The sequence below is a fragment of the Schistocerca gregaria genome, chromosome 5 (assembly GCF_023897955.1).
Source record: "Schistocerca gregaria isolate iqSchGreg1 chromosome 5, iqSchGreg1.2, whole genome shotgun sequence".
In the NCBI taxonomy this organism is placed as follows: Eukaryota; Metazoa; Arthropoda; class Insecta; order Orthoptera; family Acrididae; genus Schistocerca; species Schistocerca gregaria.
The window spans coordinates 513,918,274-513,931,727 of NC_064924.1; the positions used below are offsets into that span (position 1 = coordinate 513,918,274).

Below are 13,454 nucleotides of genomic sequence, written 5' to 3' on the forward strand. Positions count from 1 at the left end.
TTACAGACAGGTTAAAATATGCAATTATTTAGCTGCTTCATAAGAAAGGTGACAAGACAGTCTTAAACAATTGTCTTGCAGTTTCATTACTGACATCTTTTTCCAAAATATTCAATAAATCCACTCAAGGGTAATCACACATTAAAGTGGAAAAAATTCACATAGAATATCGCAGTTTGGATTCCAGAAAGATTGCTTGACTGAGAATGCTATTTATACATTCACTCATCAAATAGTGCATACCATAAATAATGATATATCGATGTTGCTGGGTTTTTTCCCCCTCAAGGCCTTGATCCTTGATTGTCTAGGTCATGATACTGTCCTAAGAAATAAAAACACAGGTTTTATGGAACTGATGGCTTCACACATAGCTGGTTTGAATCACAGTTGACAGACAGGCTGCAAAAGGTTGTGCTGAATGTTGGAATGGTTGAGAATTTGGTGACTGGACTGAAATCACTAAGGGAGTCCCACAGGGTTCAATGTTTGGTCCACTCCTATCCCATTAGAGATCAAGCGACAGAAGACTTAGTAAATTATATTTCCCAAAGAACTTAGTAAATTATATTTCCCAAAGAATTATTAAGTGGTTATCTGAAATTGGACTTTCCCCAATTTTTGAAAAAACAGTACATACAAATAGTCATACCAACAATTGATGCAGCACATGTAATGGGAGTCAGCAAGTGGGGTAGAAGGTTCCAAATTTTTTGGGTTACATACCTGTATTAATGAAAACTTGAACTGAAAGATGCATATTACTGAGCATTTTAAACAGTTAGGTTCTTTGTATAATTGCTAATCTAGGAAACAAAGTATCAACTTCCTGAGATATTTTGCATACTTCCACTCAATGTCATATAGAATAATTTTCTGAGGTAATTCTTCACATAGAAAGAAAGTATTGTTTGCACAAAAGCAAGGAGTAAGAATATGATAGGGTTTTCACCCACAGACATCATGTAGGCACCTATTCAAGGATATAGGCATTTTAACTGCATTGTCACAATACATGTTTTTGCTAATGAAATTCACCATAAATAATCCAACACAATTTCAGAAGGACTTTAAATGTACATACCTGCAGCACTAGAGGGAAAAATGACCTTTATTACCCATTGTTAAAGCTGTTAGTAGCTCGGAGAGGAGTTCAATATGCGTCACTGTAAATTTTCCCGACAACATTAAATGTCTGACAGGGAGTAAAGCGAGGTTTAGCCTTAATTTAAAATCATTTCTTCTGGACAGCTGTTTCTATGCCATTGAGGAATTTATACTTAAAAACCTGTAGCCAGTAAAAATAAAAAATAAACACATTCTTTTAAATTTGTAATTACATGAGAAGGAATAAAATGATAATGTATTCATTAGTGTCAACACTAATCATGTATATATTGTAATGAAACTATAGTTTTTACTGGTGAGGTGGGAGGCTGAGATTGTTGCAAAAATTGTGACATTAAAATAGTATTTGATTTAGACAAGAAATGTCAAAAGTTTGTCATTATAAATGTCTTCCAAAGACAACAAGAATACGTGATCATGGAAGTATCTTTTCATCACTGTGGCCTCCACCACTCAAAGATAACTTTGAGACAAATGCCAACGTTTACTGCTGTAACAGTTTCCAAACATTACATATTAGTAATTTGTTCTGCAGTAGCTAATATATAGTTCAGTTCATTGTTCATACGTATATGAGTTCGGTGTAACTTGGAGTAATCTGCTTGCTGCTGCTGCTGCTGCTGCTGCTGCTGCTGCTCCTGCTGCTGCTGGAGCCATCATAGTCCAGGTCCATTTCATCTGCTAACTGGATCAAGTTACATGAATTCCATGAAATGATCGAGGTACCAAGTCGTTTTATAGTGGTTTATTTATCACAAACTGCACCACTTCTTCTTAGTGGGAACCCACTCCACATAACATGCTACATAGCCACAATACTGTATTATAACAATTATATTATTGCACAGACGTACGATACAGTGGTTGAATCTCAAAACTGTCTCCAACTGACCTCCTCTTCTGAGCCTTGTGCTCCGCCTATTTATACATTTTTAACAATGAAGACAACAAAACTACATTCCAAGTTTATAAAATTAACAATTTAAAGTTTAACATTAATATGAATAACTATCCACAAAACCTTGCTTATTTTATGCTGAAACTGGCGTATACAATAAAAATATTTTTACGTAGAATATACATAATATTTTATAAAATACTGAAAAACAACAATGCTAACCTATAACCATCTTGGGGTTGAAGCTCTTTTTTTTCCGTGTTTGCTTTAACAATACATATGTTTTTGTGTGTTGCTAAAGGCAGACCCTATCCAAAAACATTCGTAATGTTAACCTAACTTTTCTGGTTTTCTTAATTATGGCTTCATTACTGAAAGCAAAATATTATGAACATATATTTGACAAACATTACACACAAGCAAACAAGTGAAGTAATAAATTTTATGAGATATAATGTATAACATGAAATCACTTATTAGATACAATTGGAATTATGGAACTTTCAATGAATTGTCTCTTCGGAGAGTATTTTGTTAAGGTATTGAAACAGGAATGTAAACATGAGGTTGTTTTATTTCAACATATCGTGTAAACTGAGTCATTCCATATCATTTAGGTAAAAGAATTGTTCAGATGATGTCTAGAACAGTAACTAACCAAGTAAACAACCCATGACACCTTCTAATGGTTTTTGGACGACAAGAGACTGTGGTACTGGGGTGCAAGACTCACACGTCTCTTGCAGTTGACTCACATATTGTGTGCAGCCGATCTTCCTCTCGGGTCAGACGGCTGCATCGATCTTCACAAACTCTTCTTTTCCGAACACTATAGCTGGTTAAGGGAATTTATTAAATTACTCCTTTTCTACTCTTGAAATGATTCTGTGCCCTCAGGATACTTTTGATACAAATGTAAGTGTCTTTTGTTCAATACATAATTCATTTGTTAACAACAGTACAGTCATTACACCATCAAGGAATAGAGTATGCCTTCTCCTTGTATTGGACCTACAGCTTCTATGGCGCGTGCTGCAAACACTTGTCCGCTCCGATCAACCGTCACTATTGCAATATTCTCCTGATACATGTCCATCCTGCACACACAGAAATCAGCGGTGAGGTAGACACATCTCCACTCTCTCACCCTCGTACTTAAAAAATCCGAGTGTTTGAGACAGTGAAAAGCCGAGTGTCTATAGAATTTACACCGAAATTCTTGAAGCACTACAACTTGCGGAGAAAATGTTGAGAATTTCTAAGCAAGAGGATGATGTGTTTCTCAGCTATCAGATCACAGTGGATGAATATTAATTTGAGCTCTTTAATCCAAAACTGAAAGGTACAAACAGTGGAAACAGAATTCTTCCCACCAAAGGTGAAGTCTTCATATGGGAAGGTTATTCTCTCTGTCTTATAGGATAGTTAAAAAAAATCATTGTTACAAATCATGCAGGAGGAACAGACTATTATAGCATAGTATCACCAAAATCTTCTGACCCATCTATAACCTGAGATAAAGCAATAGTGACGAATGACTGCAAAAGTGTACGACTCCTGCGTGACAGCACCCTCAGTAATGCCTCTCAAGATAAAAGAATCTTTGTTCATTCCCAGGATACAAAATTTTACCACATTCGCCCTTTGTGCTTGCTCTGGTATCCATTGATTTCTTCCTCTTCTGAGAACTGAAGGAATCACAGGAAAGATTTCACCAGTGATGACACAGTAAATGGCTAAATGTTCCCTTCCTCGCTCCTCAACCCCATCCAAAGGTATGAACTTTGAGTGCCATTTGTACATGCAGTTTGAAAATGTGCACTGTTGGATTAGCCCACAAATTGGCTCATTACAGAGCTAACAATAGTAATAGAATGCAACTCTATAAAAGAAATAAAAGTTCGCAGCAGACAGACATGTTTGCAGCCAGCAGGCAAGGAGAAGGTAAAAAGCACATTGCTAATGCAGTCTACGATCATCTCCAAAACCAAAGACCAAGATTAGGGACATAGCAAATCTGGTGCAAAGTTATCAGATAAGGTGATCTTTGTTTGGTTTTGCGGATTACATGATAACTATACTACTGTGCCTCCTTTTCTCGTATTGTATACTACTGAAGAAATGGACGTAAATGTTTGCCTAAGTGAACCAGAAAGTGATAATTCCGTCTCCCTTCCCATGTGCCAAAACTTCATAGAATGGTGAAAAGACAAGTGAAAATAAATGGAAAATTCCCAGCACTAGGACATCTTTCAAACTACATATGGCAGATCATCAACAGATTGAAGATGCTTGGGGGGGGGGGGGGGGGGAAGATTTTTCTGACTGGTTTGATGTGGCCTGCCACAGATTACTCTCCTGTGCCAACTGCTTCATCTCAGAGTAGCACTAATACTCAATGCATTCAATTATTTGTTGGATATACAAGGTGCATTCAAGTTCTAAGGCCTCTGATTTTTTTTTTTCTAATTAACTACTCACCCGAAATCGATGAAACTGGCGTTACTTCTCAATGTAATCGCCCTGCAGACGTTCACATTTTTCACAACGCTGACGCCATGATTCCATGGCAGTGGCGAAGGCTTCTTTAGGAGTCTGTTTTGAACATGGAAAATCGCTGAGACAATAGCAGCACGGCTGGTGAATGTGCGGCCACGGAGAGTGTCTTTCATTGTTGGAAAAAGCCAAAAGTCACTAGGAGCCAGGTCAGGTGAGTAGGGAGCATGAGGAATCACTTCAAAGTTGTTATCACGAAGAAACTGTTGCATAACATTAGCTCGATGTGTGGGTGCGTTTTCTTGGTGAAACAGCACACACGCAGCCCTTCCCGGACGTTTTTGTTGCAGTGCAAGAAGGAATTTGTTCTTCAAAACATTTTCGTAGGATGCACCTGTTACCGTAGTGCCTTTGGAACGCAATGGGTAAGGATTACGCACTCGCTGTCCCATAACATGGACACCATTATTTTTTCAACACTGGCGGTTACCCGAAATTTTTTTTGGTGGCAGTGAATCTGTGTGCTTCCATTGAGCTGACTGGCGCTTTGTTTCTGGATTGAAAAATGGCATCAACGTCTCATCCATTGTCACAACCGACGAAAAGAAAGTCCCATTCATGTTGTCATTGCGCGTCAACATTGCTTGGCTACATGCCACACGGGCAGCCATGTGGTCCTCCGTCAGCATTCATGGCACCCACCTGGATGACGCTTTTCGCGTTTTCAGGTCGTCATGCAGGATTGTGTGCACAGAACCCACAGAAATGGCAACTCTGGAGGCGATCTGTTCAACAGTCATTTGGCGATCCCCCAAAACAATTCTCTCCACTTTCTCGATCATGTCGTCAGACAGGCTTGTGCGAGCCCGAGGTTGTTTCGGTTTGTTGTCACATGATGTTCTGCCTTCATTAAACTTTCGCACCCACGAGCGCACTTTCGACACATCCATAACTCCATCACCACATGTCTCCTTCAACTGTCGATGAATTTCAATTGGTTTCACACCACGCAAATTAAGAAAACGAATGATTGCACGCTGTTCAAGTAAGGAAAAGTTGCCATTTTATGTATTTAAAACAGTTCTCATTCTTGCCGCTGGCGGTAAAATTCCATCTGCCGTACAGTGCTGCCATCTCAGGGACGTATTGACAATGAACGCAGTCTCATTTTAAAACAATGCACATGTTTCTATCTTTTTCCAGTCCGGAGAAAAAAAATCGGAGGACTTAGAACTTGAATGCACCTCGTATTCCAATCTCTGTCTTCCCCTACAGTTTTATCCTCTACAGTTCCCTCTAGTACCATGGAGGTTATTCCCTGAGGTCCTGAGACATGTCCTGTCATCCAGTCCCTTCTTCTTGTCAATATTTTAGATATTTCTTTCGGCACCAATTCTGCGATGAACTTCATCATTTCTTATCTTATCAGTCTACCTAATTTTCAACATCCGTTTTTAGCACCACATCTCAGACGCTTTGACACTCTTATTTCTCAGTATTTCCAACCCTTCCTAATTGTCAGTAGCTTACAAGCGGCCACTGTATCTGTACATATGCATTGTAGGATTACATATGTCACCACATGAAGATTTAGGCTATGGGGCACTTGATAAATTCATCACACAGGTCCTCAACCCTACAACGTGCTATGGGACTAAGAGATGATCTGCTCCAGGGTATGAGCAGTTGACAGCCTCTTGTTACTATTTGAGTCATGTTTATTGGATAGAAGGCAGAGCATCCAATTCAGTAGTGCTACAGACTTGGTCTCACCTATTAGCCTTTCAATATTTTCACCTGTAGTGTTCAAAAGCGTGTGCTCCAGTGTTCACTCCCCCAACAGGTTATACCTAGCAGATTATACATCTCCCAAAAGTAAGCTGCTAAATGGATGCTCAATAGGGCAAACTGGATGCTGTACAATCAATTGCTATAATGGGACATTACGACAGAATCTTGGAATGAGTGGATCATGTTACCAATGGGATGGAGAAGCATCCATCCCACAAAGGGGTAGCATATCACCTAAAGGAATGACGAGTGATGCTCCACAACCAGTGACATTGTAACGTTTCTGACTTAAAGTATGAGTGTGAATGTGGGTTATTTCTGTTTATCCCCCCAAACCACCTTCCACTTCTTTACGAAGTGACTTTCTTGGAATCTGCAGCCACTCTTTTTTACTAGATAACCGGCTGCTTGAAACCCTCTTGTCTTCTTCTCTGTCAAATAACACTAGGTACATTAATTTTTAGCATCTTGCTTTTCGTTAAGTAACGATGTATTTCACTTTCATACACAATAAAACTCTCACTTTCAACATAAATAAATAACTTCTGGTAGCTCCCTCGTACAGTCGAACGTCAGAAACAAATTAAATTACGGTTAAAAGAAAGTTCTTCCCCTCATGAACCATGGACCTTGGCATTGATGGGGCGGCTTGCGTGCCTCAGCGATACAGATACCTGTACCGTAGGTGCAACCGCAATGGAGGGGTATCTGTTGAGAGGCCAGACAGACATGTGATTCCTGAAGAGGGGCAGCAGCCTTTTCAGTAGTTGCAGGGGCAACAGTCTGGATGATTGACTGATCTGGCCCTGTAAAACTAACTAAAATGGCCTTGCTGTGCTGCTACTGCGAATGGCTGAAAGCAAGGGGAAACTACAGCTGTAATTTTTCCCGAGGGCATACAGCTTTACTGTATGGTTAAATGATGATGGTGTCCTCTTGGGTAAAACATTCCGGAGGTAAAATAGTCTCCCATTCGGATCTGTGGGCGAGGACTACTCAGGAGGACATTGTTATCAGCAGAAAGAAAACTGGCGTTCTACGGGTTGGAGCATGGAATGTCAGATCCCTTAATTTGGCAGGTAGGTTAGAAAATTTAAAAAGGGAAATTGATAGGTTCAAGTTAGGTATAGTGGGAATTAGTGATGTTCGGTGGCAGGAGAAACAAGACTTCTGTCAGGTGAATACAGGGTTATAAATGGAAAATCAAATGGGGGGAATGCAGAAGTAGGTTTAATAGTGAATAAAGAAATAGGAATGTGGGTAAGCTAATACCAACAGCATAGTGAACGCATTATTGTGGCCAAGATAGATAGGAAGCCCACACCTACTACAGTAGTAAAAGTTTCCAACTAGCTCCGCATATGATGAAGAGATTGCTAAAATGTATGATGAGATAAAAGAAATTGTTCAGATAGTGAAGGAAGACGAAAATTTAATAGTCATGGGTGACTGGAATTCAATATTAGGAAAAGGAAGAGAAGGAAACATAGTAGGTGAATATGGAATGGGGGTAAGAAATGAAAGAGAAAGCTGCCTGGTAGAATTTTGCACAGAGCATAACTTAATCATAGCTAACAATTGGTTCAAGAATCATGATAGAAGGTTGTATACATGGCAGAAGCCTGGAGATACTGGAAGGTGTCAGATAGATAATATAATGGTAAAACAGAGATTTAGGAACCAGGTTTTAAATTGTAAGAAGATGTGGACTCTGAACACACTCTATTGATTATGAACTGTAGATTCAAGCCGAAGAAACTGCTGCAGAAATGTGGGAATTTAAGGAGATGGGATCTGGATAAACTGACAGAACCAGAGGTTGTAGAGAGTTTCACGAAGGGCATTAGGGAAAGATTGACCAGAATTGGGGAAAGAAATACAGTAGAAGAAGAATGAGAGAGATGAAATAATGAAAGTAGCAGAGGATCAAGTAGGTAAAAAGATGAGGGCTAATATAAATCCATGGGTAACAGAAAAGATATTGAATTTAATTGATAAAGCAAGAAAATACAAAAATGCAATCAGTGAAGCAGGCAAAAAGGAATACAAATGTATCAAAAATGAGATCAGCAGGAAGTGCAAAATGGCTAAGCAGGGATGGCTAGAGGACAAATGTAATGATGTAGAGGCTTATATCACTAGGGGTAAGATAGATACTACCTACAGGAAAATTAAAGATACCCTTGGAGAAAAGAGAACCACTTGCATGAATATCAAGAGCTCGGATGGAAATCCAGTTCTAAGCAAAGAAGGTAAAGCAGAAAGGTGGAAGTAGTATATAGAGGGTCTACACAATGGTGATGTACTTGAGGACAATATTATGGAAATGGAAGAGGATGTAGATGAAGATGAAATGGGAGATATGATACTGCGTGAAGAGTTTGACAGAGCACTGAAAAGACCTAAGTCGAAACAAGGCCCCGGGAGTGGACAGCATTCCATTAGAACTACTGATAGCCTTGGGAGAGCTAGCCCTGACAAAACTCTTACCATCTGGTGGGCAAGATGTATGAGACAGGCGAAATATCCTCAGACTTCAAGAAGAATAAAATAATTCCAATCCCAAAGAAAGCAGGTGTTGACAGATGTGAAAATTACCGAACTATCAGTTTAATAAGCCACAGCTGCAAAATACTAACATGAATTCTTTACAGACAAATGGAAAAACTGGTAGAAGCCGACCTCGGGGAAGATCAGATTGGATTCTGTAGAAATGTTGGAATACGTGAGGCAATACTGACCCCACAACTTTTCATAGAAAATAGATTAAGGAAAGGCAAACCCACTTTCCTAGCATTTGTAGACTTAGAGAAAGCTTTTGACAATGTTGACTGGAATACTGTCCTTCAAATTCTGAAGGTCACAGGGGTAAAATACAGAGTGCGAAAGGCTATTTATAATTTGTACAGAAACCAGTTGGCAGTTATGAGAGTCGTGGGGCATGAAAGGGAAGCAGTGGTTGGGAAGGGAGTGAGATAGGGTTGTAGCCTATTCCCAGTGTTATTCAATCTATATATTGAGCAAGCAATAAAGGAAACAAATGAAAAATTTGGAATAGGAATTAAAATCCATGGAGAAGAAATAAAAACTTCGAGGTTTGCCGATGACATTGTAATACTGTTAGAGACAGCAAAGGACCTGGAAGAGCAGCTAAACGGAATGCACAGAGTCTTGAAAGGAGGATGTAAGGTGAACATCAACAAAAGCAAAATGAGGATAATGGAATGTAGTCGAATTAAATCGGGTGATGCTGAGGGAATTAGATTAGGAAATGAGATGCTTAAAGTAGTAAAGGAGTTTCGTTATTTGGGGACCAAAATAACAGATGATGGTTGAAGTATAGAGGATATAATATGTAGATTGGCAATGGCAAGAAAAGCATTTCTGAAGAAGATTTATTTGTTAACATTGGGTATAGATTTAAGTGTTAGGAAGTGGTTTTTGAAAGTATTTATTTGGAGTGTAGCCATTTGTGGAAGTGAAACGTGGGCGATAAATAGTTTAGGTAAGAAAAGAATAGAAGCTTTTGAAATGTGGTGCAACAGAAGAATGCTGAAGATTAGATGGGCAGATCACATAACTAATGAAGAGGTATTAAATAGAACTGGGGAGAAGAGAAATTTGTGGCACAACTTGACTAGAAGAAGGGATCGCACGGTAGGACATACTCTGAGGCATCAAGGGATATACCAGTTTAGTATTGGAGGGCAGCATGGAGGGTAAAAATCGTAGAGGGAGACCAAGAGATGAGTACACTAAACAGATTCAGATTCAGAAGGAATGTAGGTTGCAGTAGGTACTGGGAGATGAAGCAGCTTGCACAGGATAGAGTAGCATGGAGAGCTGCATCAAACCAGTCTCAGGACTGAAGACAACAACAACAACAACAACAAAAGAAAGTTGGCTTTGTTACCATAACTTTTATTAACATAAATCAGAAAATAAGTCTTGTCAATAGCAAGATTACGTCAAGAGTTTTCAAGAGTTCTTTTTCAACTGTCTTTGTTTTAATAACAATAGTCAATGACCCAATAAGCACAGAGCTGCATATAAACTCCTTGGTTCTTCCTTACGCACTCACTAAAACTTCTATGGATTTCCCGACAGGTACTTGTCAGTGCCGTTCATCCACCGCGTGTATTTTCTTCCTGCGACTGATTTTAAACCTGCACACACAAACTTGTGGCGCACAGTAGGTAGGATTCTACCACCATCCCACACTCGTATCTAGAGGATTGTATGTTCAAAACAGTAGAAGGCTAAGTAGTTCTAGAATTTACTCAGAAATTCTCGAATCAGTACAACACATGGGTAGCTCTGTGTAGCTTGAAGTACCACCCAACTGCAGAGAACCTTTAAGCTTGTCACATACTGAGAGCAAAATGTCATTCAGTTAGTAGTGCAAACTGGGAAAGATCATAGCAATATTTTGTGAACAGTGTTAATGTCCCACAAAGACTAAAGGAATGCGGCAGACTTTTAAAAGCACTTCTGAGAGAGATGTGGGGATGCAGTGCCCATCTGTACTGCAATGTGAAACTGAAATCTCTCATCACCCCAAGACACACAACCTAGACAATAGCGGAGCATTTTGCCATAGCTATGGCCACTGCCAGTCAGGATTTAAGTTTCCAGTATCGCACAATTATCATCGAGAGGGGCTGTTTGGACTGAAGTTCGACCAACATTGAAGCACATCTACTTTTCCTGCATGTAGGAGTTGTATTCTGCAGCTTGTGCCGGTTCACCTGATCAAGGTTAAATCCACTACAGTGTTCTGTATCACCTCATTGAGAGAAATAAAACAAAAGCCTCCTTGTTTTGTTAAATTTTAACTGCATGACGAGAGTTGCCTGAATTTTGTTGTTATGCTATTTTAGCCTCTCGTAATGTTTATTGCTACTGGTTTCTTTTCCTGCGTGTACTTCAAGTTTGAAGTTATTCACTCCATTCTTTTGGATTTGGCACTTTTCATATGTACTAATGTATTTCAGCTTTTTGTGGTGGCAGTTGAGAGACATGTTTAGTAATGATAATTGTGATAGAAAGTTGTCAGATGTGGCACAAAAAGCATCAAATGGCAAGGAAGGCTAGTTAGTTTATCATACTCAATAAGCATTTGTAACGTGGAAGTGGTTCTTATGGCTATATACTGTACTGCTTTCTAAATCTGTGTAATGGATTATGTAAGTCATCATTACTTATAGTATTGTGTTTATGAACAGTCCTGTTGTTTTTAACTATGATCTCTTGACGGAGTGAGCTCCAAGAGGAAGAAGATGTACTGTGAGACTGTTTAAATGGTTGTATACAAGTGTTTAGAGGATGAGTACCACATATTATTCTCATTACACATTTTTATGTTTTTAATGTTTACTGTATGCAGCTCTTGTTAGTGTAACTGCCTCTAGCTAGTGGGTTCCCGGGTTCAATTTCCAGTTGGGTCAGGGATTTCCTTCCCTTGGTACTGGGTCTGTGTGTTGTCATAATCATTTCATCCAGTCAAGGTCTCCCAGCCAGTAATGCTATACGATCATTTCATTACCATTAGTGAAGAGTAGCCTCAGGACAGTACGCCATAAAACATCACTTGGTGGAAAAATGCAAATATAATTAAATTGTTAACATATTAAATCTTCAAAATTTGCTATTATAAACAGCACAGGGATTGCATTGTTTAGACAGTTGAGACTGACGTTATCAACAGCACAGTAGTAGCAGAAATTAAGCATTTAAGATACTTGAATAACTATATCCATCAGTTCCATTCTTCCTTGTTGTTTGCAGATTTGTTGTAATGTACACCACATTAATTAACTGGCAAATATACAGTTCTTTGTTGATCAGTATGTGACATTCTTATAATATGTCTGTGAAGACTATTGATCTTTCTATGATCCATTTTCACTCAAACCATGGTCTAGTGTTTAAAGTACACTGTTGTCATCAGTAGCTATCATTTTTAGAACAACTTATCTTTACTAGTAATTATATGCACTGTTATTAATGTTATATAAGCAGATTTCCTGTCAGAGTCTTTTTTTATACCTCAGTCACCCATACTGTGTTTCTCAAAATATTCTGTTCCTTATTATTTTTAGTTTAATTTGATGTACTTTAATCCCAGCTTTTTTTGTTTTTGTGATGTAACTGTATACAGTCTAATTTTACTACATTTATGCCTTTTCACATTTTAATATTAAGTTGAACAAAAACTGAGCCTCTCTTTCTACCTTGTTCTGTACCCATATTTAGCTTGAAACTGTTTTCCATATTTGTTTACTTTTGTTACAGAATAATCAATTTTGGCAATCTACAGGCAGGCACACAAGCAGAAGATTATTGCGAGCTGTTCCAAGACAGATTACAAGTATTCTTCAAGCTGATGCTCTTTGGAGTATGGGAATAACAGGTCAATAAAATTAAAAAGGAAACGGATTGCATCACTAACATCTGTTTGTAACAAAATTCTAAATCTGTAGTTACACTCCACAAGCCATCTTACAATGTGTAGCAGAGGGCACAAAGAGTATCACTATTAATTCCCCTCCGTTCCCCATCTCCTTGATCGTTTATGTATGAAAGTATGTCCACCTCCACAGTGCCCCAGAATGTGTCCTGAATTCACTCATAATGACCCACATGGAAAAAAATAGTTTTAATTGCTACCAGCTTGCATTCCTAAACAACAAATAATGTGTAATTCAACTCATGGTCTTTAAATGTGAAATTCTCTTAGCAATTCTTAGAGGTAACCATACACAGATTCCCAGATGTTTGAAAAACTTTTGATTCAGTCCCATTCTGTGCGATCAAGTACCGTAAACTGCTTTCTGTTTGATAATACATACCTACAACATCTAAAGAATTAATGAGTGCACTTCAGTGATATACATTTATATACCTGGGGAAAATCAGTTGGTAATTTTTAAATGAAAATATGTTTAAAATTTTTGAATTATTTCAGATCCTTGAGGACTATTTCATTTGGGAACTGTTAAAGAAACATTAGCATCTACCTTTTTTATATAAATTTGGATTATGCATTTTTTGTGTTTATTACATTTTCCATCCTTGAGCATCTCATCGCTATGGATCTGGGAAATAGACAGTATATCTATCAGTCTATCTATTGTCAACA

General features: G+C 38.5%; 1 protein-coding gene across 4 annotated transcripts in view; it reads left to right on the forward strand.

The window, feature by feature from the left end:
* LOC126272877 (membrane-bound transcription factor site-1 protease-like) overlaps positions 1 to 13,454 on the forward strand; it is a 129,684-nt gene that overhangs the window by 46,542 nt on the left and 69,688 nt on the right. For all 4 annotated transcript variants that reach the window (XM_049976102.1, XM_049976103.1, XM_049976105.1 and 1 more), the window contains exon 4: positions 12,608 to 12,725. In XM_049976102.1, the coding sequence (XP_049832059.1) occupies positions 12,608 to 12,725 (118 nt within the window). The remainder of the gene's footprint in view (positions 1 to 12,607; positions 12,726 to 13,454) is intronic.